This window comes from Octodon degus, unplaced genomic scaffold (assembly GCF_000260255.1).
Source record: "Octodon degus isolate 3935 unplaced genomic scaffold, OctDeg1.0 scaffold00038, whole genome shotgun sequence".
Classification (NCBI taxonomy): Eukaryota; Metazoa; Chordata; class Mammalia; order Rodentia; family Octodontidae; genus Octodon; species Octodon degus.
The window spans coordinates 5276673-5300600 of record NW_004524614.1 but is presented as its reverse complement, the minus strand read 5'-3'; the positions used below and the strand labels follow the sequence as shown (position 1 = coordinate 5300600).

Sequence of the window (23928 nt, the reverse complement as noted above, 5' to 3'; positions counted from 1 at the left end):
TTTTTTTTTTTTTTTTGGGTGGAACTGGGGATTGAACTCAGGCCCTTGCACTTGCCAGGCAAGTGCTTCATCCACTGAGCCATCTCCCCGGCCCCCATACATTTTTTTAAATGAAGTAATTTAAACTTTAATTTTTATCCCTCAGTGGAAGATAATTTTCAATTTTTTAATACCTGCTTAATATTTTTTAGTTTCCATAATGAATATATTACTTCTAGAATCAGATATACTCATACGTACAAAATCATACATACACACACACACACACACACACACACACACACACACACACCCCAAAATGGAACTAGTTCTTACCATGGCCTGCATATGGTTTGGCACTGTCATTTAGAAGGCTTGGAGAGCTGCTACTATTAGTCATCCTCTGAAAAATAAAATTTGGATACATGATATCACTGAGAAATACAGAATTAAAAGTAGTCAATCAGTTAAGATTGATATTCTTTGCTTTTATATTATTAACAAATGAATATTCCTGTACACTATGCTGCTTGGTTTCCAACTATCTATAAAAACCTTCAAACACTGCAATACATCAAATAAAAGTTTTATTCACTACCCAGGTGTTTAAAAGCAAAGATGCAGGCCTATTTTGAATCACACTTCCTACCTTTATGACCCTGAACAAAACATAACCACTAGGTTTCCTTGTTCATAAAATATATATACCAATATCTATCTAACAGGATATAAAATGACTGTATAAAGTCAATAAATGCTCTAATATACTTTCCCAATTTGATTATCCTTCATACACCTTAGAGAACTCATATTTTCTGTTTACACTTAAATATATCCACTGCTTTCTGGACTCTTCGTTTTATGGCCTCAAATGTCTAAGTTAGTGATGCTGATCTCTGGCTTAGTTCTATAATCCCAAATTTAATAACTCAACTTCTGTTCAGTTTCTGCATAAATTTTGAAAAGGGAACATAGGGGCTGGGGATTTAGCTTAGTGGTAGAATGTTTGACTACCAAACTGGAAGCCCTGGGTTCATCCTTAGTACCAAAAACAAAAAATAAGCCTCAACTAAAAAAGAGGAGAATAGTAAACTCTAAGTTCTTGAAATGATTTTAATACTAAAATAAATATGTATCAGGGCCGGGGAGATGGTTCAGTAGAATAAGCGCTTCCCTGGCAAGAGCAAGGGCCTAAGTTCAATCCCTGGTTCCACAAAAAAAAAAAAAGAAAAAGAAAAATCGTCTCACTTGAATTTGTAGACAATAAAAAGGTATAACAACATATTAAGTTGAATTATTCATTCAAAAAAGCTATGTATATGGCAGCTGTGTGTTTAATTGAATCTTAGAATACAAATGACCCTTACTTTTAAGGGAGTTTCCCAACTAACAGAATATTTCCCAATATTATCCCAACTGTACAAAATTTTGCCACATCAACCTACAAAAATAATGTAAACAAAAATGTCCTCAGTATAGCACATGACAGAGAAAGAGTCATTTACAAAAAAAGGGGGGGTTAAAAAAATTCAGACATTTCATGGGTTGAGGTAGCTCAGCAGTCTAAGCACCTGCCTGGCATGTTCAAGAACCTGGGTTCGGTCTCCAGTACCACATGCCATGCCAGCCCTGCACCGGGCTAGACACAGAAACAGAGCGTAGTGGCGCACACCTGTAATCCCAGTGCTGGGGAAGCTGAGAAAGGAGGATCACTACGAATGTCAGCTGTGTAGTGAGACCTTGTTCCAAATAAATAAATAAATGTTTAAAAATTCAGACATTTTAAATATGCAACATCCCTCAATTACCTGGCATGGTGGTACATTCCTATAACCCCAGCACTTAGGAGGCTAAGGCAGGAAAATCACTGTGAGCCTAAGACCAGACTATGCTACACTGTAAATTTAAAGTGAGACTGTCTTAACAGGGAAAAAGGAAAATTCCTCAATAGTGTAGCTTTAAATTTAATATTAAACATTAAATAAAACAAATCCAACTATATACTTCTATATGCAAAGAATATTTCTAAAGGAAAGCCCAAGACAATGGTATCAATAATGGTAGCTATTGCCAGGAAGGTTAATGACATGTGTGGTGATCACAGATAGAAAGGAGACTTTTTATAGGTTTTATAACACATTGTGTTATCTACTAAAACAAACAAACAAACAAACAAAAAATCCTACTACCATCACTACCAAGTTGAAGTGACAAAGCAGACAGATAGGTAGAACTAGTTTCTATCTCCCCGCTATTACTCCAGAGTCATGCCTCCTCCAATGTCCACTCTCAAGAGCTCTGACTCTAGTGTTTTGCTTCACCTATGATCACAACCATCTCACACAACTTAAAATATCACTTTCCACTCAAACAGTTTAGGAATGATTGGGGCTGGTGAGATGGCTCAGTGGTCTAAAGCACCTACTTAGAACAAGCTTAGCAAAGCATAGGGACTGCGGTTCAATCCCCAGCACCACATGCCAGCCAGCCCCGCCCCCTGGTGGGCTGAGCTGCCCCCCCCCACACACACACACAAATAAATAAAATTAAAAAAAGAATGACTTAACTCTCTAGTTATCTCCTGTGCCTGGAATAAACTTGACTTTGCTAACAGTACAACATAAATTTATACTGGTAATACCTGCATCAAGGGATACTTTGTTTCTACTGGGCTTCCAAATCCATTGACTCCAATAAAGCTGGTGCTGAAATAGGAATCTGTGAGACTTGTATCAGTTAAAGCACCTCCATCCATTCCAGAAACTGAAAGAGAAGGAAAATTCATGTACTTAAAAATTATTTAAGAGGAAAACACTGGCTTGGCTTGTGTTTCTAAATAAGTTTAAATGTCTCAAATCTCTGTCACATTTATTTTTATATAGTAGTCAAAACTCAGGTCAAGAGCCAGTAAGACTTGCTGACTTTAAAAGCCTGCTAACAATGATCATGTTTCTCCCACAGAAATATTTTATATCTATCACCTAATGCACCATTAAGGATCACTCTTGTTGGGCCGGGGAGGTGGCTCAGTGGAATAAGCGCTTCCCTGGCAAGCACAAGGGCCTGAGTTCAATCTCCAGCTCCACCAAAAAAAAAAAAAAAAGGATCACTCTTGTGTTTCTAGTTTATCAAGTTTTCTTTCTATTACTTAGTAGGACTGCAGAATATACACAATTTCTACTGAGAATCACAAGATGGTAAACAGAGGCACACTTATCAAGACTGGTTCTCCCAACATTATCTTGTAAAGCAGACTGGTATTCCCCTACTAACTCAGAATTTAAGGAAAAACTGGGGCCAGTGAGATAGCTCAGTGGTCTAACGTACCTGCTTAGGCAAGCTCATCCAGCCACAGGGGATGGCAATTTGATCCCCAGCACCAATCCCTAGCATGCCAAGCCAGCCGGCCAAAAACAAAAAAGAATTTAAGGAATAGTATATAGACTACAGTGAGATAGAGGTCAGGAATAATAAACACTCTCTAGCAGCCTTAGAGTAGGGGAACAGTATATAGACTACAGTGAGATAGAGGTCAGGAATAATAAACACTCTCTAGCAGCCTTAGAGTAGGGGACAGAAGAGCATACAACAAAACACAGGACCAGGTAGTCCTGATGCTACTTACTGTGTGGCACTTGACATGCAGCAACTTTCTTTCTAAGCTGCTAAGTACAAAGCCCTACATTTTACCCTTAAGTCATGCTGCAAGTAGGACTGCTCTTCTCTAGGGAGAGTCACTCCTCCCTGCACTCCCAACTAAAAACATCTAAGAAAAAGTATTGATACACAGGTGTATGGTCTTCCAGAAAAGCAATCTTAAGTAATTTTTCTTTTTTTTGTAATTTCCCAAACTGTCCAAAATTAAATATTATTTCTATGATTATAGAAGGATTCCTTTCTAATGGTTTATACCTTAGCATTACAAACTCAGATGTAGCTAAAGAAAACCAAAAGCACTAAAAATTCATATATGAAGTTGTTCATCAAAGTGATTTATAAAGAACATAAAAGAATTATTTTAAAGAAATTAAAACAATTTGCTGCAACAAGAAAATGATTAGCGGCCGGCCAGATAGCTCAGTGGTTAAAGTGCCTGCTTAGGCAAAGTGCAGCAGCAAGGGTTCAATCCCTAGCATGCCAAGCTGGCCCTGCCCCCAAGGCACGCTGAGATGGTGACTGAGACCGGGTGTGGTGGCCTGAGCCTATAATCCCAGCAATTGGGAGGCTGAAAACAGGAGGATCACTAAGAGTCTGATCTGTATAGTGAGACCCTGGAGACCCTGTACCAAATACATTTAAAAAAAGAAAATTATTAAGTAAATTTTAATGTATACACTGAAATTTAACTGAAATAACTTGAATCATAGTAATTCAAGATTAATCATGGTTAGGATTTAAAATATTCCACCAAAATGGTACAGAACTGGGAAGAGAAAGTAAGACTGACAAAGTACAAAGTATTGTTAAAGCTAGGCATAAAGTAATCATTTTGCTAGCATTTCTGTTAGTTTCATAGTTTAAATTTTTCTATAATAAAATATTATACAGGGACCAGTGAGATAACTCAGCGGACTAAAGCACTTGCTTAGGCAAGTGTAGGCAAGCACAGGGACCGCCATTCCATCCCAGCACCACGTGATACACCAGCACTGCCCTGAGAGCAGGCTGAGCCCACCAGAGTCCAGGCACAGTGGCACACACCTGTAAACCCAGTGCTGGGGAAGCTGAAAGCAGGAGAATTACCAAAAGTCCCAGCTGCATAGTGCGACCCTATAACAACCAATCTGAGTGTGGTGCCAGACACCTGTATCTCGCAAGTTCTCAAGACCAGCCTTAGTTACAAAGTGAGCTCCATGATGATGTAGAGTGTGCCTAAGGAGAGTCACATGGAGAGAAAACTTTCTCTCAGGCTTTCACAGAGAGCACATTGGCCAAGCAATGGCCGTGACTCATCCACATGGCTAACAATGACAAAGGTTCTACAATCTGAGGTAAAGGATCTCAGAAGAAATCCTGAGGGGATTTCACTGACCTTATCAGACCCAAAAGCTACAACTCTCGTTGCATAGGTCTTGCATTATCTTGGTCTTAACCATCCAGCAGAAAAGTATAAAAACGAAGTATAAGAAGTAAAGCCATGCTGTTATGTTGAGCTGTAGGGGACTTAGGTCAACAATTTCTGACAATGCCAGTGAAGTGGAAGACCCAATACTATTATGAACTACTGGACTCTTTTAGAATATTTTGCTGAGTTAACACACCTATAATATTCAAATGACGGAACTAAACAAAAAAGGGGATACAGATAAATGTCCATTTTGTATCTGTGTATTCAAAATGGTTGGGATAGATATATAGTCACATTCTCTTAATGAATAGAGGGATTTGGTCTTGTTTGTTTGTTTTTGGCAGGACCGGGGATTGAACTCAGGCTCTTGTGCTTGCCAGGCAAGCGCTTATTCTACTGAACCATCTCCCCAGCCCCATAGAGGGATTTGTTGTAATAGTGTTTGTAAATAGGATATCATGTCTGCATCTTGTACAGCAAATAACCACTAGGAAGAGAGTATGCAATGTGTTAATTATTGAAACTGTCCTACCAATTTGTTTTGAAACTGTCTTATTGCTATTTGTTTCTCAATAAAATTATGGGGAAAAAAATTTTTTTTAAAAAACCACAAAAAAACAAAGTGAGCTCCAGACTAAACTGTATAGAAAAACTATCTCAAAAAAAGGTGGAAAAAAGATTATAGAATATACAGCTAAGAAAGATTAAATGATTCTGTATGCTACTATAACCAAAATATAACTTTCATCTTTATATCCAGTTCCTGGTACAAACCTCTGAAAACTCTTGAAGCTTCCTAAGTGGCTAGGGTGCTGACCCTGGTTCCTGACAAGGCTAATCCTCAGAAATCGCTTAATATTTCCTGGGTGACAGGAGTGTCTTTTATCCTAAAGTAAATGGTTTTTCTGAGGATTTCTAGATGGCAGCTGGTCACCTGAGAATTCAAGCCATTATTATAAGCTTGAAGGCTTTACCTCTCATTCCCTTCAGGGAGAGAGGCTAGAGGTTTATTTAGTAATCTAGGTTACTAGACCACAACTCCATACAAAGAGAAGCTCCTGTGCTCTGGATCCTTCCATATCTCACAGTACCCTTTATCTGGCTACTCTGTTTCCTTTATAACAAACAAGTAAATATGTTTCCCTAAATTTTGTGAGCCACTGCAACAAAAAACCTAGTGGTGGGGGCTGCAGATACCCAAGTGAGTAGCTGAAAGTATAAAGCTTGACATCTTTCCCTCTTTTATGTTTTGGGGGGCATCTTCTTTATTCTCAAACTTTACATCAGATCCTCATGTTCAGTTTTGCACCCTGGAGTACAGTAAGAGTGTCTGAGTTAGAAGGTTTATTGTCTCAATCTTATCTACCTATCCATCACACATCAACTTGCCTTCAAGACCAACATCAAGGCAAAAGTATGTGAAAGTTGGGTGTAATGGCACATATTTATAGTCCAAGAACCCTTGGAAGTTAAGGCAAGAGGATTTTAAGTCATGAACCCCAGTTGAGCAATTAATGACTCAAAAAGATCGTCTCAAAATAAAAATTTTTATAAAAAGGGCTGGCAATTTAGCTCAGTGCAAAGAGAGTCTTAGTACTGGAGGTGTACATGAGGGGTCAAGTATATAGATGTCCCTCAAAAAACTTAAAATTGCTAAACAATCCACCATTCCCATTCCTGGACATATATCTGAAGAAAATAAGATTTGTATCTTGAACAGTTAAAAAAAAACAAAAAACAGGAAAGGAAAAAGTAATTAATTTTCAGAATTTGCAAGGACAGCCATCCAATTGCCACCTTTTTACAACATCCATTTCTGAAGCAATCCTCAGTATTCTTCAAATATAAACATGCACTCTCTACAACTCCAGGAAAAGCAGAACCTCACAGATCAAGCTATGACCAAGTCACCTCCCCAACAGAATCAAACACTCCAGCATGGGAACAAAGGCTGCCCCCTGCACAAAAACAAGCACCTCCCTCTTGGGAACTGACCTGCCCCTACAGAATTCTTCAGGAGCTAGGAAACTGGGACTGCCACAATAATCCACTATAAAAGTCAAGACTGACACAATGATTAAATACCACCCCATAAAAACTGATCTTTTTTTTGTTTTGTTTTGTTTTAAATGTATTTGGTTGTTAAAAGGTCTCAATACGCAGCTCAGGCTCATAATGATGCTCCTGTTTTCAGCCTCCCCAGCTCTGGGATTACAGGCACAGCCACTAGCCCAGACTCTGTGGCTGGCTCAGCCCACCCTGTGGCAGGGCTGGTATGGCATGTGGTACAGGGGATCAAACCACAGTCCCCGCACTTGCCCAAGCTTGTCTAAGCAGGCACTTTAGTCTGTTGAGCTATCTTGTCAGCCTCATGGTCCTATTCTTATGAATGGGATAGTCTGATCCTCTTCAGATCTGTGCCCTCAAGTTTAAATCCCTTTCCTATTTTCTCTTAATTACCTTTGTTACGTGCCCACCTTGATTTTGTAAACTCCAGCAAAGGTCTTTTACCATTTTCTCATACTTTCCAACTAAAATTCTCACCTTAAGTTTCAGTTTTAACATTTACTGTCACTGAACACCAGCATAGCAAATTATCAATATCAAAGGAAGAGGGTTGAAAACCCCCAATTTGCACCATGTCAGACAGAAATATAGATCATACAGAGACCCACTACTTGCATTAGATGTCTGAAGTACTGGAGTGGGTGAGAAACAGGAGACAGCCTTTTATGTGTGGGATTTGCATTAATTCCAGGCAGTGTCATAAATGAACTGTGAGATACCAGGTAGCTTCAGAGAGAACGAATATATGTAGGATCAGAAGCACAGTGTACAAGTGCAACAGAAAGAAAACAGAAGCTAGCTCTTCTTTTCAATATAATTATTTACAATACTAAATGAGAAAGGAACATTATTTATAGTCAGATAATAATCGTGCATAGATACATATAGAAATATTAGGACTGAATATACCAAATGTTAACAATCTTGTGCTAATTGAGGTTAGTCTCTTCTGACTTTTTCTGTGAAATATCTATTTACATAGTAATAACAAAATCCATGAAGGGGAAAAATACCCGCATTCCACAAAAACCCTTAAGACAGACTAGCCCATTCATAGTCTTTATCTTTTCCTAATAAGGCAATACAATTTCATAAAATAAAACACAAAGAATGCTGTTAATATTATAGCATTTTTATTACAAATACTTTTCACTTTAATTTTTATTCCAAAATTTTATTTTAAATCCAACTTTCTTCGTATTTTATACAAACTAAGAAAATAGAACAATGTTTTTCAAATGCCAAACTTCACAAATCTATGGTCAATATCTTCACAGATTTTAAGTTCCTTAAAAGCAAAGTCCAGTGGGTCTTCACATGCTCATAAATATAATACACTGGTAAAAAAAAAAAAAAAAATCAATATTAAGCTGTTGTTAGAGGAAAATAGTCATTTTACAACTTTTTAAATAATATTTTATCATTAAAAATAGAATTTGTTGGGCTGGTGAGACAGCTCAGTGATCTAAAGCACCTACTTAGAACAAGCTTAGCAAAACACAGGGACTGCAGTTCAATCCCCCAGCACCACATGCCAGCCAGCCACGCCCCCTGGTGGGCTGAGCTGGCCACACACAAAAAATAAATAAGTAAATAAATAATTTTTTTTTAAAAAAATAGAATTTGTCATAGCCAAATGTGGTGGCACGTGACTCTATAATCTTTAGGAGGCTGACGCAAGAGGATGGCCACAAGACTGAGACCAGCCTGGGCTGCATAATAAGTTCAAGTCAAGCCCGGACTACATGGCAAGACCCTGTCTCAAAAGCAAACAAACAAAAAAAAATAGAGTATGTCCTAATATATAACCAATTTTTCTGATAGCAGTTTTTTCACCATATCAAACCAGTTTATAGTCTTTTTAGATGCACAACTTTACAGAAGACCTTGTGTTTTTTAACAGAAACATATGCCTAAAAAGAGGCAGAAGCGCTCATATGGCCAGAAATCAAGGCTTTTTTTTTTTTTTTTTTTTTAAAGTAAACATTCCACACATACACTTATGCTTGTTTACCTGATTTGGAAAATTACAGTTTGAGTAGGAAAAGAAACAGACACTTCAAGAACAGGAAAACCACTAACCTTGTCTTACTTTTCTCTTTGCTGGGACAAAATACCAAACACCCAAATGTAAAAAAGGAAAGGTTTATTTAGCTTAGTTTGCACAGCTTTCAATTCATAGTTGGCTGGGTCCAAGATAGGGCAGTATGGCAGACAGGCATCATGGATGAGAAACAGTCCATGACATGGCAGAAAGTAAGAAGGCAGCAAGGAAGCAAGAGGCCACAATAGGCCTCTTTCTGTCCCTTTTAGTCTATCCAGGTTACCTATCCTTAGGGTAGGTAGCATGCACTAACACCCATGGTGGGGCAGCCTTAATCCTAGCCTTGGACCATGAATCACTCCCAGCATCACACACTCTAAGATCCAGTCACCTCTGCAAAGCCCCACCTACGGCTGCATGAGGTTCTGGGGGAACATCTATGTACAAGCCATAAAATCTGCAATCTATTTCATCCTATAGAGATTACAAAGACACTCCTTTTTAAAGTTACTTTGAAGAGACACAAGTCCTACCTACTTCATGAGATATTATGGAATGGTAAAGTTAAATTTAAATTACATTAAGTACAAATGTTGCTGGCCTTAATTACCAAGAAAGAGAAGCAAGAATGTTTTACTCCTTTATTTCTGCAATTAAATTTTAAAATTATACTTGATAAAAAACAATTTGTGATCTAGTTTAAATAAGGCTATTTCTGTGAATGCTGTTGTCATCTTTACTATTAAAACTTATATCTAACCCTGGCCTGGTGGTACATACTTGTAAGCAACTTTGGGAAGCTGAGGAAGGAGGAGCTCAAGTTCTACCTGGGGAATGTACCAAGATTCTCAAAAATAATTTTTAAGGGATACAGATGTAATTCTGTCTAAAAGCCCTGGATTCAATCCCCAGTACCACAATAATAACAATAATAAATCCTATTATAGCTCTCTGTCTATCGTGTAAAGGTGCCCCCTCCAATATGTTGGAACTTCATGGAAAATGTGCAGTAATAAAAAGTACAGTACAGTTTGTAAAGGTGATTAAGTTGCAAGGACAGCAGAGAATGGGAAGAATGGGAAGAATACCCATACAAAAGGCACGAAAGAAAGCTGTTTATCCCATTAAATAAAAATTATAAGAAATCACTATTTTGTACTAAATTTACTAGGTCTCAAAAGATCAAGCTAATTGGGCATGATGGGGCACACCTATAACCAGGGGTGAGGTAAGAGGACTGCAAGTTTTGAGCCCAGCCTGTCTCAAAATAAAAAGTAGGCTAGAGATGTAGCTCAATGCAAAAACCCTGGATTCAATTCCCAGTAGTGGGGTGGGGAGAGCAAAAAAACAAAATGAAATCACACTAAATGAAGTTCCTGGCACCAACTAAGAACTATTTTAAAACCTGTTTATTGCTACAAAATCAGGTTTGGAGAGACAGCTAAAGTTCCCAGTCTAGACAGACAAGTTACTCTGATTTAACCTTTATAACACAGGTAACTTGAGTATCTAATATTAACCAGTTATTTTTCTATTGTTTTGCCTTCTTGTTCCCACCCTCCAAGGAAAGTAACTTTAAAATATTCAGTTTGCTTTTTGTTTTTAATTGTTTCTGCTTTCTTTAGCTTTTGTATCTATGAAGCCAGCCTCTTAGGAAAGCATGGTATTACATGCTATTTATACTCAGGAGGCTGAGGCAGGAGGATTGAAAGTTTTAGGACTGCCTGGACAATGTAGGTAGAAAAATGAGATGAGATGAGGTAGAACAGATGAACTGGAGATATAGCTCAGTACTCCTTGGATTCAGAAAGATACGGGTAGGGGTGGGTCCTCCTTTGCTTAGTCCATCAAAAATGTATTCTCTTTCATGGAATGAAGTATTAATTCTGAAATTGAAAAAATCAATTAAGTGCTGAACAAAATTGTTTTCATTTTGTCTTCTGGCAGCCCCTTCCAACCATGAGAGGATATAGGAACAAAGCCATCAAGAGATAAAAAGCCCTGGCCAGGCAATGAACCTGATGGCATCTTGACACTGAATGTAGCGATGCCTAGAACTGGGAGAAATTAAATTCTCTTCTTTATATATTTCCCAGCCTCTGGTATTTTGTTATAGTTGCTAAAACAAAATGAGACAGAAACAATGGTGAAATGAGTTACTGCTTGCAGCAACAAATATCTAAAATCTGTGGAAGCTGCTCTGGAATTGAGCAGAGTAGAGGAGACTGGACCATAAAGAGCTATTCTGGTGAGGGTTCAGAAGAAGAAAACTATTCCCAGAGCTCTGATCTTCTTACAGACGATAGGAATGGTTATGATCACAGTGCTAGTAGAAATATGCACAGTAAAGGTTATTCCATTAAGGTATTAGAAATGTGAAACAACGTACTACAAACTAGTCCATCACCTTATAAAGTGACAAAGAATGGGACTGAACCATGTTCTGCTTTCTGGAAAGTAAAACCTTCAAGCTATATAACATTTGGTAGAAGAAAGCTCCAAACATACTGGTGGTACTGTGAAGCTTAACTGCTTCTAGTAAACAAGTTAAAGGTGAAATGTATATCAAAAGGGAATTTAGGTTTGGAAAATTCTCAGCCTGAGAAACTGTAAAAACTAAAAAGCATTATGTTCACGAGAAAACACCAAGCCCTTCTTTGATAGAGAGATTAGCACAGACAGAGGGAAACCAGCTACTATTCATTCAGAAATTTGAAGAATTATCCCAAGAGCACTCTGGATATCATTCAGCCTGCTATTCCTATCCAGGCCCAAAAAGGCAAAGGCCTGTGACAGGAACAAAACTTTTTCAAGGGAGTAGCTCAGCACTTCTTGCCTGGGAACTCCTAGAGTATCCACTCCTTATTAGGCAGTGTTCTTTGGTTACTTCAGCTGTGGCTCAAGGGAGCCCAGAAGCAACTTAAAAGTTATGCTAGGAAAAGCACAAGTGGTATACTCTGCAAGCATGCAGGGTGACTAGCCATGGAGGCCTGGCTCTTCCCACCTAGATTTCAAAGGCTTCCTTGAAAAACCTTGCCGTACAGGCAAAAACTGCCAGAGATGTGGCTGCCAGAGTCCCAAGTTGCCACAATATATCATCAGAGTTGTGGGGTTAGGTTAGCCCCAACACTTCAGAACTCAAGAGGCACCAGCATGTAACGTCAACTCAAGAAAGCCACAGGCATTTGACTTCAACTCATCAAAGGTGCAATGTGGACTGCACCCAGCACATAGAGGTGGGGATGGTGGGGGGAGGGGGGACTTCAGAGCCTTGGGACTCCAACACCTCTCCCAGTGTGTGCAGAAAGTAGGACATGCAATCAAAGAAGATTATTCTCAAGCCTCAAGGTTTAATGCTACTTTCTTTTGGATTTTAGACTTACTTGTTAACCTGTTATCCTTTTCTTCTGTCTTATCCTTCATTTTCATGACGGAAAACATTGAATGATTTCATATGCTGGCAGTTGGACAGCAATCTGGTTTCAGATGAAGCACCGCTTGTGTCTCACCCTACCTGACTTAGGTTAGATTACGGACTTCAGACTTTGGAGCTGGGGCTAGAATTTACTGCAGTTGAGACTTTTGGCACTATTGGGATGGAATACATTTTGCATGTGAGAAACACATGAATTTGGGGTCTGATCTAAGAGCAAAATTCTATAACTTAAATGAACTTTACTTTTTTTTTGTATATTAGGGAAGGATCTACAGGGTGTTCTGGGTCTCACTACTAGATTGGACTCATAGTGATTCTCCTGTTCACAGTCTCCCAACTGCTGGGATTACAGGTGCACACCACCACACCCAGTCTCAGGCTCAGCGTGCCCTGGGGGCAGGGCTGGCATGGCAGGCCTGGGGATCGAACCAGCGGCCCTTGCACCTGCTTGCAGGTGCTATAATCTGCTGAGCTATTTTGGCCTGCCCAAACTTTTCAAAATTCCATCAACAGTATTAATAAAGTGGGACCTTTAGAAGCTGATTAATCCATGACAGCACATTCAAACTGCCCGCATGAATCACACTTGTGCCTGTATAATATAAGTGTGAGGAGCTCCTCACCCCTTTCCATTATGTGAAGATACAACAGTAAGGTACCACCTTGAAGTATACAGAGAAGCCCTTGCAGACACCAAACATTCCCACCCCTTAATCTTGGAATTGAACTTCTGTTCTTTATAAATTGTCTCCAGTATTTTGTTATAGTTGCAAAGCAAATGACAGCATTATAATGTAGTAATCAATAGACTAATCAGTATTTTGTATGAATCACCTCAATCTGAGCTACTGTGGTCAAAGCTGATAGTCTCTTATGGTGAAAGAGACTATGGTTAAGAGATTAGACAACCTGGCGCAAACTGTAAAGCTAGTAAGTGGTATAATTGGGATATAAAAATAATCCTGTCACTACATGAAACTTGTCTTTCAATTTTTTAGAGAAAGAAAAGCATAAATCAAGAGACAATTTTCAGGCCTTCAATTTGAAATGATCATGAGACATTCAAACTAAATGTACTTCATCTTCAGTTTTTTCCTCCCAGTAATGAAATGATTCTTCCAAAATACCACACTAGATCACTATTTTGGGAACGAGCAAATCTGGAAAAAACTAGAGGAAATAAAGTAAACCTCATTTATTTACTGCAGAACTTCCCAGAATCTTTGTGTATAATGTGAACTATGACCATGACAATTCAAAACTTATGAAAATCATTTCCTAAACTGATTCACTAGGGAACAGCTATGGTTTGAGTGTGTTCACCAAAGTTTTTATGATGGAAAATTATTCTGCAGTTAGAGATTAATGATTTGGGTGTGGGACCTTTTGGAAGTGGGTATGAGGGAATGAGACCCCATAATGGCATTATGATGGCATTACATATTGTTTTATTAGAAGACAAAAGGCTTTAAATGTATTTCCATTGCAGGTAAAGTGCTAGCCTATGCTACAAGTTCCCATGCTGGATTCCTGGAAAAGGGTTAAGAGTGGAGGAAGGACATGCACAACACGACAGAAAACTTACCCTGGCTCACCATGTGTTACTCCTAGACTTCCTAATCAACAGCTAATAATAAAACTCTAGTGTTTATAATTATTCAGTGTCAATATTGTATTATACATTGGCCAAGCAATGGCTGTGACTCATCCACATGGCTGACACTGACAAAGGTTCTACAATCTGAGGTACAGGATCTCAAGAGAAATCCTGAGGGGATTTCACTGACTTTATCAGACCCAAAAGCTACAACTCTTGTTGCATGGGTCCTGCTTTATCTTGGTCTTAACCATCCAGCAGAAAAGTATAAAAAGGAAGTATAAGAAGTAAAGCCTAATAGCACTGTAATGCAAAATGTTAAGTTAAATATCCAAGTTTAAACAGTGGGAAAAAAAGCCTCTGGTTTTATGTGATAATTTTTCTGGTATATTTGTATTTTGTTCTCTGGTCCTTGGTTGGCCTAGTGGTTTCATGTCAAAAACAGAAAAGTTGAGGCAAAAATGCTGGGTAGGATTCTATTTTTGTAAATATCACAAGAAGTTCCCAAGAGGACCAACAAAAAATGTTTTGGTTATATGAAGGTAAATAGAAAAATTACATTGTAACTAGTTTCTCTTAGTTCATTGAAAAGAATGTTTTGTCATAATAATTTTTGCACAATATTTCATGTCTGTATCTTATACTCTGAACAACTACTATGAATATAACAATACACAATGCATTATTGTTACTCTCCTACAAGACTGCTTTGAAATGTTGTTTTGCTAGCTTTATATTTCTGTTTAAAATAAAAAAAGTATTTGTATTACCAGCTATTAAGTGATAAATACAAGTCATGCCACTTAAAAAAAAAAAAAAAAAAAAAAATAAAGCCATGGTGTTATGTTGAGCTGTAGGGGACTCAGGTCAACAATTTCTGACAATGCCAGTGAAGCAGAAGACCCAATACTATTATGGACTACTGGACTCTTTTAGAATATTTTGCTGAGTTTACACACCTATCATATTCAAATAACGGAACTTAACAAAAAAAGGGGATACAGATGAATGTCCATTTTGTATCTGTGTATTCAAAATGGTTAGGATAGATATATAGTTACATTCTCTTAATGAATAGAGGGATTTGTTCTAATAGTGTTTGTAAATAGGATATCATGTCTGCATCTTGTACAGCAAATAACTACTAGGAAGAATGTATGCAATGTGTTATTGAAACTATCCTACCAATTTGGTTTGAAACTGTCTCATTGCTATTGGTTTCTCAATAAAATTATGGAAAAAAATTGTATTATGGAAACAGAAAATATACTAAAACATGAAGCATTTTGAAGATCTGAAGCTCCGTAGCAGACTCTTTAAAAATATGCCCAGCTGGCCAGATGTTGGTGGTGCATAGCTATAATCCCTGCATTCCAGAGGCTGAGGCAGGAAGATCATTGTGAGTTCAAGGCCAGCCTTGGCTACAAAGTGAGCTCAAGGCTAGCCTGAACTGTATAACAAGACTGTCTCAAGAAGACACACACAAAAAAAATAAATACATAAATAAATAATTCCCAACTGCAAATGCTGATTTTCCTCTGCAAATCAGTAGTTCACAGACAAGATGCTGATAACGAAGACCTTAACTGATGAAATCCAAACTCCTTACTCTGGTACTAGCATACCCTCAATAATCTGTTCTCAATTATACTATTATTTCCTAGAAGATAAGAGGTTACAATCTTAGCTGTCATTTGCTAGCCACACTGTCTTCTACACATAGTTGTAAAACAGAGATTAGGTGGGTATGGCAACACAGACCCCTAACCAAGCATTATGAGGCTGAGGCAGAGTGTCCCAAATTCAAGAACATGCAAAACTACACAGCAAGGCCCCGCCTGCTGTCTCCAAGAAAGAAAAGGGGAGATTATATAACAAATTATAAAATGAAAAAAAAAAAATCACACTATCAACTCTTGCAAATTTTAATTATGAAAAACAAAATATTACTTTAAAGTCCTTTTTAAATGTTTTGATGAACAAGTCTATATATTTGCTAAAAATAACTGAATTGTAAACTTAAGATGCATAGTGTGTAAATTATACTTCATTCTAGTCCTTAATGATAGTTTCTGTAGAGCCATAAAGTGAATACATTCTATTTTCAGTTTTCAAAGCACCTTAACCAACTCTGGTGACAGGCAGAGAAAAGTGAGTCCCTAGTAACATAGTGCACAACCATGATTCGAATTAGGCATTTTATTTAGTATATTATCTCATTAACTTTAACCACACAACTGCTAGGACTAGAAAGTACCCGCCTCCATTCTAAATTGAAGATTTAAACCCTGTACCTTAGAATGTGACCTTATGTATGCATGGAGTCACTGCAGGTGGGCCTTACTCCATCCAGTCTGACCCATGGCCTCACAAAAATTTGAGAAATCTGAGTTGTTATCACAGCTTGGGAGGGCACAGATGGGTAAAAAGCTTAACTTTTTTTTTTTTAGGGAAGGGTCTACAGGGTGTTCAGGGTCTTACTACTAGATCAGACTCGTAGTGATCCCATTTACAGCCTCCCAAGAGCTGGGATTATAGGCGCACACCACCATGCCCAGTCTCAACTGCCATCTCAGCACGCCCCAGGGGGCAGGACCAGCATGGCAGGCCTGGGAATCAAACTCTGGCCCCTGCACCTGCTTGCAGGCACTTTAATCCACTGAGCTATTTAGCCGGTCCTTGTAACTTTTAATGTTACACAGCAAGTAGGATAACAATAGTAGGCAATTACTTGAAATATTTCAAAATAGCTATAAGAGGGCCAGCCAAATAGCTCAGCGGATTAAAGCACCTGCATGCAGGCACAGGGGCCGGAGGTTTGATCTCCAGGCCTGCCATGCCAGCCCTGGCCCTGGGGCGCGCAAAAATGGCAATTGAGACTGGGCATGGTGGCACGCACCTGTAATCCCAGCTCTTGGGAGGCTGTAAGCAGGTGGATCACTACGAGTCCGATCTAGTAGGGAGATCCTGAACACCCTGTAGACCCTTCCCTAAAATATACATACACACATTTAAAAAAAAAATATATATATATATATATATATATATGTGTGTGTGTGTGTGTGTGTGTGTAGCTATAAGATAGAAATTTTGAATTGTCCCCACAAAAAATAAGTGTGAGAAGTGATAGATATGCCAATTACCATGACCTCATCATCAAATGTTATGTGCATGTACTAAAATGTTATGCTGTGCTCCATAAATATGTACAATTATCACATGTCCATTAAAAACAAAAGTTGAGGCTGGGGCATGCCTCAGTGATGAAGCATTTGCTTATAAGCACACATAAGGCCCATGACGTGATCCTGAGTATCACCAAGGAGAGAGAGATTTGGACAGACATGCACAGAGAGAGAACATTATGTAAAATGAAAGCAGATATTGAAATGGTGTTTCCTAATCCAAGGAATGCCAAATAGCAACAGTAAACCTCCAGAAGAACCGAAAGATTCTCTTGCAGTGTCCTCAGTAAAAAACATCCCAGCCAACACCTTGATCTCAGACTTCTAAGCTTCCAAAACTGTGAGACAATAAATTTCTATTCTTGGGGATGGGGAGATGGCTCAGTGGAATAAGTGCTTCCCTCACAAGTGCAAGGACCTGAGTTCAATCCCTGGTTCTGCAAAAATAAATAAACAAACAAATTTTTATTCTTTAATACTCACACAAGACACAACAGAGTTGTACTATGAAAATAAATTAAAAGATTATTAAACTCCCCCCAAAAATAGAAACACCACAGGCTGAGGAAAAAGATTAAAAAAAATAATAAAAAAGTAAATTAAAAAAAAATTGCTTATCTAGTGCTATGGTCTGAGAGCATCCCTCAGAGTTGTGTGCTGGAAGGTGTGCCCTAATATGGTGTTACTAAGAAGCAGTGGAGCCAGGTGTGATGGCACACACTGGGAAGCTGAAGCAGGAGGAAGCCAAGTCCAACCTGGCCAATTCCATGGGCTTAGCAAGACTATCTCAAAATTTAAAAAAGGGTTGGAGATGTAGCTTAGTGCAAAAGATCTAATGCTGAAAGCTCAGTACCACACATACACAAAAGCAGGTAACCTTTATTAGGTGAAGCCTAGTGAAAAGTAACTGGGTCTTTGGAAGCAGGATTTAATGTTGTTTTCATGCAATCCTGATTAATTCTGATGAGGCTGTTTTTAAAAAAGCAATCCAGCCCTTCCCTGTTCTTTAGCTTCCTCTCTTACCAGCATGGTCACTCCCTATCTCATACAGCTCCTGCCAGGACACCATCTGCCAAGTGATGCAACCAAGAGTAGCTTCATCAGAGCCAGCACCATACTGTTTGGACTTTCAACCTTCAAAACTCTAAGCCAGACAAGCCTTTACTCTTTTTAAAGTTGCCAGCTTCAGTTATGTTGGTATAGCAGTAAAAAATGGTCTAGTAAATACCTCCTAAAATAAATACTGATTTGTTATGGTGAACATACCTTCCTACTACTAAACTTTTCAGATAAATTACTAAAAAATCTATTTCTATACAAAGCGTTGAATACTATGACATTTTCAAGAGTTCAAAAGATTTCTAGAAACACTTTTCATACTTATTCTCAATAGAAGTACAGAATGTACTTCTAAACTACAACTTGGGATAATTACATAAAGAGCTAACAATGTGTTTCAAGTACTTAGCTTTCTAGGAATCCAACTAGACCACTCTTTTCTCTCTTAAATTTTTACTATTTTGTTTGAAAGGTTTATTCCTGGTTATGATAGATTAGAAAAATAAAATACAACAATCATTTATTGGTTGTTTTATATGTATAATCTCAACAGATATTTAAGATATATAATAGCTGCCCCTTCAAATAAAGTGTCAGAAATGGGATCTGAACCTGAACAGTCTTACTTCAAAGGTTTTAGAAAATGCTTGATTCTAAACTCCTGATTCATGTTTCCAACTGCAAATCTGTAAATGACTGTAGGTAGTATCATGTACGTAAGCTAAAAATAGTTTTATTTTTGCTCCTTTCTCTTATTCATCCAGGCTTTGTAACAACAGCATATTCAAACATCCCATAATTTATATACCTCCAACTCCTTTCTGGTCCATACATCTATAAGCAGCCAAGACAATGTCTGATGCATTACTGTTTTAGTAATGTTTAAAAAACATTTGGTAATTAAAGCTCTCTAGTCAATGTTCAGAAAACACGATACACTATATCATTTACTAATAAGTCCCTGCATAAATTATCAAACCTCTGAAAGGAAAACAAGACATTGGTTTAAATACTGTGAAGTGTATCAAGCAAACTGGCTCTTATGGAAAGATATCACATCTTTTCATCAAGATAATTACAATTATGCCTACAATAACAGTTTAAGAAAAAAAATCCAGGAACAACTAAGACATTACTGTTTCCTGAAGTATATATCATACAATGTTTTGGCCTGAGGGTTTTTAAGATATCCAGCATTTAGAGCCAGAGATAGTTTGGTGGTCTAAGCACTTGCCTGGCAAGCAGAAAGACCCAGGTACGATCCCTGGCACCGCATGCCATGCCAGCCCTGTCCCAGGCCCACCAAGTGAGCCACCAAAACCCAGCATGGAGGCGCACACCTGTAATTCCAGCACTGGGGAGGTTTAAACTGGAGGATCTCAATGAGTCCGAGCTGCATAGCCAGATTCTACACCAAATAAATAAATAGATAAATCTTAAAAAAATAAAAATAAAAGATATCCAACATTTAGTCTGCCAGAAGATAAAGCAGGTAAAATGTTACAAACATAGGTGTAGGCAAGGACTTTCTGAACAGAACCCTGAAGGCCCAAGAAATAATATCAAAAATCAATAAATAGGGTATCAAATTTAAAATCTTCTACACATCAAAGGAAGCAACCAATAGAAGAGACAACCTACAGAATGGGGAAAGAATCTGCCAGCTATTCCCCATTTAGAGGACTGACACCTACAATATTCAGAGAATTCAAACAAATTAGACCACCCCACAAAAATAAGACCCAAAGGAGCCGGGAAGATAGCTCAATACAATAAGCGGTGGCCTGGCAAGCACAAGAACCTGAGGTTAATCCCTGGTTCTGCCAAAAAATAAAAATCCAATTTTTTTTTTTAAATGGACAACTGAAATCAATCGTTCTCAGAAGAGAAACAAGGGCCAGCAAGATAGCTCAGCAGACTAAGCACTTGCTTAGGCAAGCGCAGCGACCACTTTGATCCCTAGCACCACATGCCACACCAGCCACACTCCCAGGGTGGGCAGAGTCAGCCAGAGTCCTGCAGGCAGTGGCACATGTCTGTAACCCCAGCACTGGGGAGGCTGGAAGCAGTAGGATCACCATGAGTCCAAGCTGCATTGTGAGACCCTGCACAACCAAATACATTAAAAAATAATAAAAAATAAAATGACCAAAAAAAAAGAAAAAGAAACTAATCAAATATTGGCAACACTGGTGTGGGGGAAGACTACTTCTGTGCTGCTGGTGGAAACGTAAACTAGTTGAATCACTATGGAAATCAGTACGGAGATTCCTCAAAAAACTAAAATTAGAAATTATATTTGACAGGGCTGGTGAGATAGACCTGCAGACTACACACCTGCTTAAGCAAGCACAGGGACTGGGCACACTGAGCTGGCAAGTGAGTCCAGGCATGGTGGCACTCACCTGTAATCCCAGCACTGGGGAGGCTGAAAACAGGAGGATCACTATGAATCTGAGCTAGGTAGTGAGAGCCTGTACCAAATACATAAAAAAAAAAAAAGAAAGAAAGAAAAGAAATTATTTTTGACATATGACCCAACTATTCCCATCTAGGTATCTTCCAAAAAAAGCCAAAGAGATCTTAATATAGTGACACATGCATACTCATGTTTATTGCAGCACAAGTCATAACTGCTAAATCTTGGAAGCAGCATATGCCCATCAACAAGTGAATGCATAAAGAAAATATGATATCTACATGCAATGAAGTGCTACCCTGCCATAAAGGATAACCCTGAAGCATCTGCAGAAAAATGGATGAAACTTGAGACCCTAATAAGTGAAATAAGTCAGACATATAAGTTTAAATATTCAGTGGTTTCTGTTATATGAGAAACTAAAAATATAAAGAAAAAAAGGTACTAGAATAAATAGAAAGTAGGGAGATCTTTTTCAAATGGGAAGAATAAGAAGGGGAAGGAAAGAGACTTAAAAAAAAAAAACAGAAAAAGAGTTGGAAAGAGCAGTGAGGGATGGTAGAGAAAGGGGACAAAAAATTAAGCTGTGTGATGTCCATACGCAAACTCCCCATGACAAACATGATCATTACTGTAAACATGCACAAGTTAAATAAATATGGAGAAGGAGCAGCTGACTGAATGAACAGTAACCACCTAGAGTGCATGGGGCAGGATGGAATTTCACAAACTGGAAGACTGTTCACCAAGAAAGGACAATTTACCAAGGAGACTTGGTTTGTCTTTACAAGCCTTATGTTACTGTTTGATATTTAAAAACTTATACATGCATTACTTTGACATTAATTAAAAATAAATTTAAAAAGAAAAAAAGGGAAACGCAACACAGCTCGTAAAACAGCTGATTCTGAGGAGCACTGCAACACTGCAGGCTTCTAAAATCAAGTCTCTGCAAGTCTCACAATAAGCAAACAAACCTGTGTGACTCCTGAAGGAAGGTATTTGGTACTGGCAATATGAACACTACTTACTTTTAAAAGAAAGAAAGAAAGAAAGAAAGAAAGAAAGAAAGAAAGAAAGAAAGAAAGAAAGAAAGAAAGAAAAGGTCTTCCAATGAAGGACAGTTTTGAGAAGTTTTCCATAGTTCTTGTTTTCTCAGAAAAACAGGTTTGGAATTTAATGAGAAAATTTCATTTTTAAAACCAATTTACTAGTCATGTAAAGTGATCAGTGTAAGATTATCCAAACTCATTGTTTGGTCAGAAAAGGTTAACACTGAAATACAGAGAAACTAAACAGCAAACTGCAAACATTTCCAACTCTTTTGTTAAATCTTCTAGTAAGCTAACACCTAGAGGGCTAGGTTTGGGTGTATTTTAGTCATTTTTACTGTTGATGAATAACTTAATTTTTAAAAAGTCTACAAATACATAAATGAATCTATAATATCTACACAAAAATACTAAACATATTTTTCTCTAGTTTTCTCTTACACCTACATCTTTTAAAACCACTACGCAATTTTACAGCTTCTTCCCACCCCACTCCCAGCAATATAATATACCTTTTGTTTTATTTTTTTGAGACAGGGTCTCACTGTGTAGTTCAGGCTGGCCCTGCACTCACTGTAAAGCCCAGGCTGGACTCAAACTTGGAGCAATGCTCCTGCTTCAGCCTCCCAAGTGCCAGAATTTCAGCTGTATGCCACAACACGCAACAACAATATATCTTAAGTATCTTACCAATATAAAAAGCTCTCACTTATTGTAACTGCTATGTGGCTTCCTAATGCATAGATGATGTGCCTGTGCCTGCTGATGGAATTTCAGTTTTCAACTTTATATTACTTCAAAGCAACTATAATTAAAAACTTCACACATACATCTTTTTTTCTGTAAGGTAAAGCTAAAAAGGAAATAGCACTGCCACAAGATATGAACATTTTAATTTTAGCATATGCTGACCTCTAAAGGCTCATGCCAACATACAAATATATGAAGAATGTATTAGGCTGGATGCAGATCAGTGACAAAGTGTATGATTAGCATGTGCAAACACCTGGATTCACCCTCAAGTACAAAAATATATACATATAGTGTGTTAAAGAGTGCCTTTTCGGGCCGAGGAGCTAGCTCAGTAGAGTAAGTGCTTGCCTGGCAAGCACAGGGTCCTGAGTTCAATCCCCCGTACCTCAAAAAATAAAATAAATAAAAGAGTGCTTTTTCCCTTGCTCACATGCAGTGATTTATGCATATCCACATTTTTTTTTTTTGCAGAACTGGGGATTAAACTCAGGCCCTTGCGCTTGCCAGGCAAGTGCTTATTCTACTGAGCCATCTCCCCAGCCCTCATATCCACATTTACAGCAGCACAATTCATACTAGCTAAATCTTGAAAGCACCCTCCTTATACGTCCATCAATAGATATTCAAAATGTGGCATTTTACATAATGGAGTACTACTCTGCCATAAAGAAGGATAAAGCAATCTTTTTACTCTTATCAACTTAAAAAGTTACAAAAAAAAACCTACTGCTCCTTTTATTCACTCATCAATGAAGCTGAATAATTTTTATATATGCACCACAGTTCAATGTTGACTATTCCCCCAAAGGTCTCTGTGTTCAAGGTTTGGTCCCCAGGGTGCTGCTGAAGACTGTGTGGAGGCTGCGGAGGTAAAGAGGTATAGAGGTAAAGGGAGGTCCTCAGGTCCCTGGAGTAGACCCACAATGGGGTCTCTAGGCCTCTGACCTCTTTCTCTCTCCTCTGCTCCTTGATTCATGAAGTATATACCCTGCTACAATGTACTGCCTCACCACAGGGTTAGGGACAACCAATCATGGACTGGAACTCCCAAAACTTGAGCCAAAGTAATTTGTTTCTTTAACAAATTATCTCAGGCTGGGGCTGGTGAGATGGCTCAGTGGTCTAAAGCACCTACTTAGAACAAGCTTAGCAACGCACATCCCCCAAAAAAAGCTTAGCAAAGTTCAATCCCCAGCACCACATGCCAGCCAGCCCCGCCCCCTGGTGGGCTGAGCTGGCCACACACACACACACACACACACACACACA

The 23928-nt window shown here is 38.3% G+C and overlaps 1 protein-coding gene across 7 annotated transcripts in view; it reads right to left on the bottom strand.

Moving 5' to 3' along the window:
• Pan3 (PAN3 poly(A) specific ribonuclease subunit) overlaps positions 1 to 23928 on the bottom strand; it is a 153453-nt gene that overhangs the window by 115584 nt on the left and 13941 nt on the right. For 6 of the 7 annotated variants that reach the window (XM_004631052.2, XM_023715009.1, XM_023715010.1 and 3 more), the window contains exons 2-3: positions 2621 to 2742; positions 316 to 382 (exon numbers count right to left, since the gene is read on the bottom strand). In XM_004631052.2, coding sequence (XP_004631109.1) covers positions 316 to 382; positions 2621 to 2742 — 189 coding nt within the window. Of the gene's footprint in view, positions 1 to 315; positions 383 to 2620; positions 2743 to 23928 lie in introns of those variants that run through there. The other variant, XM_023715013.1, reaches the window with a different exon arrangement.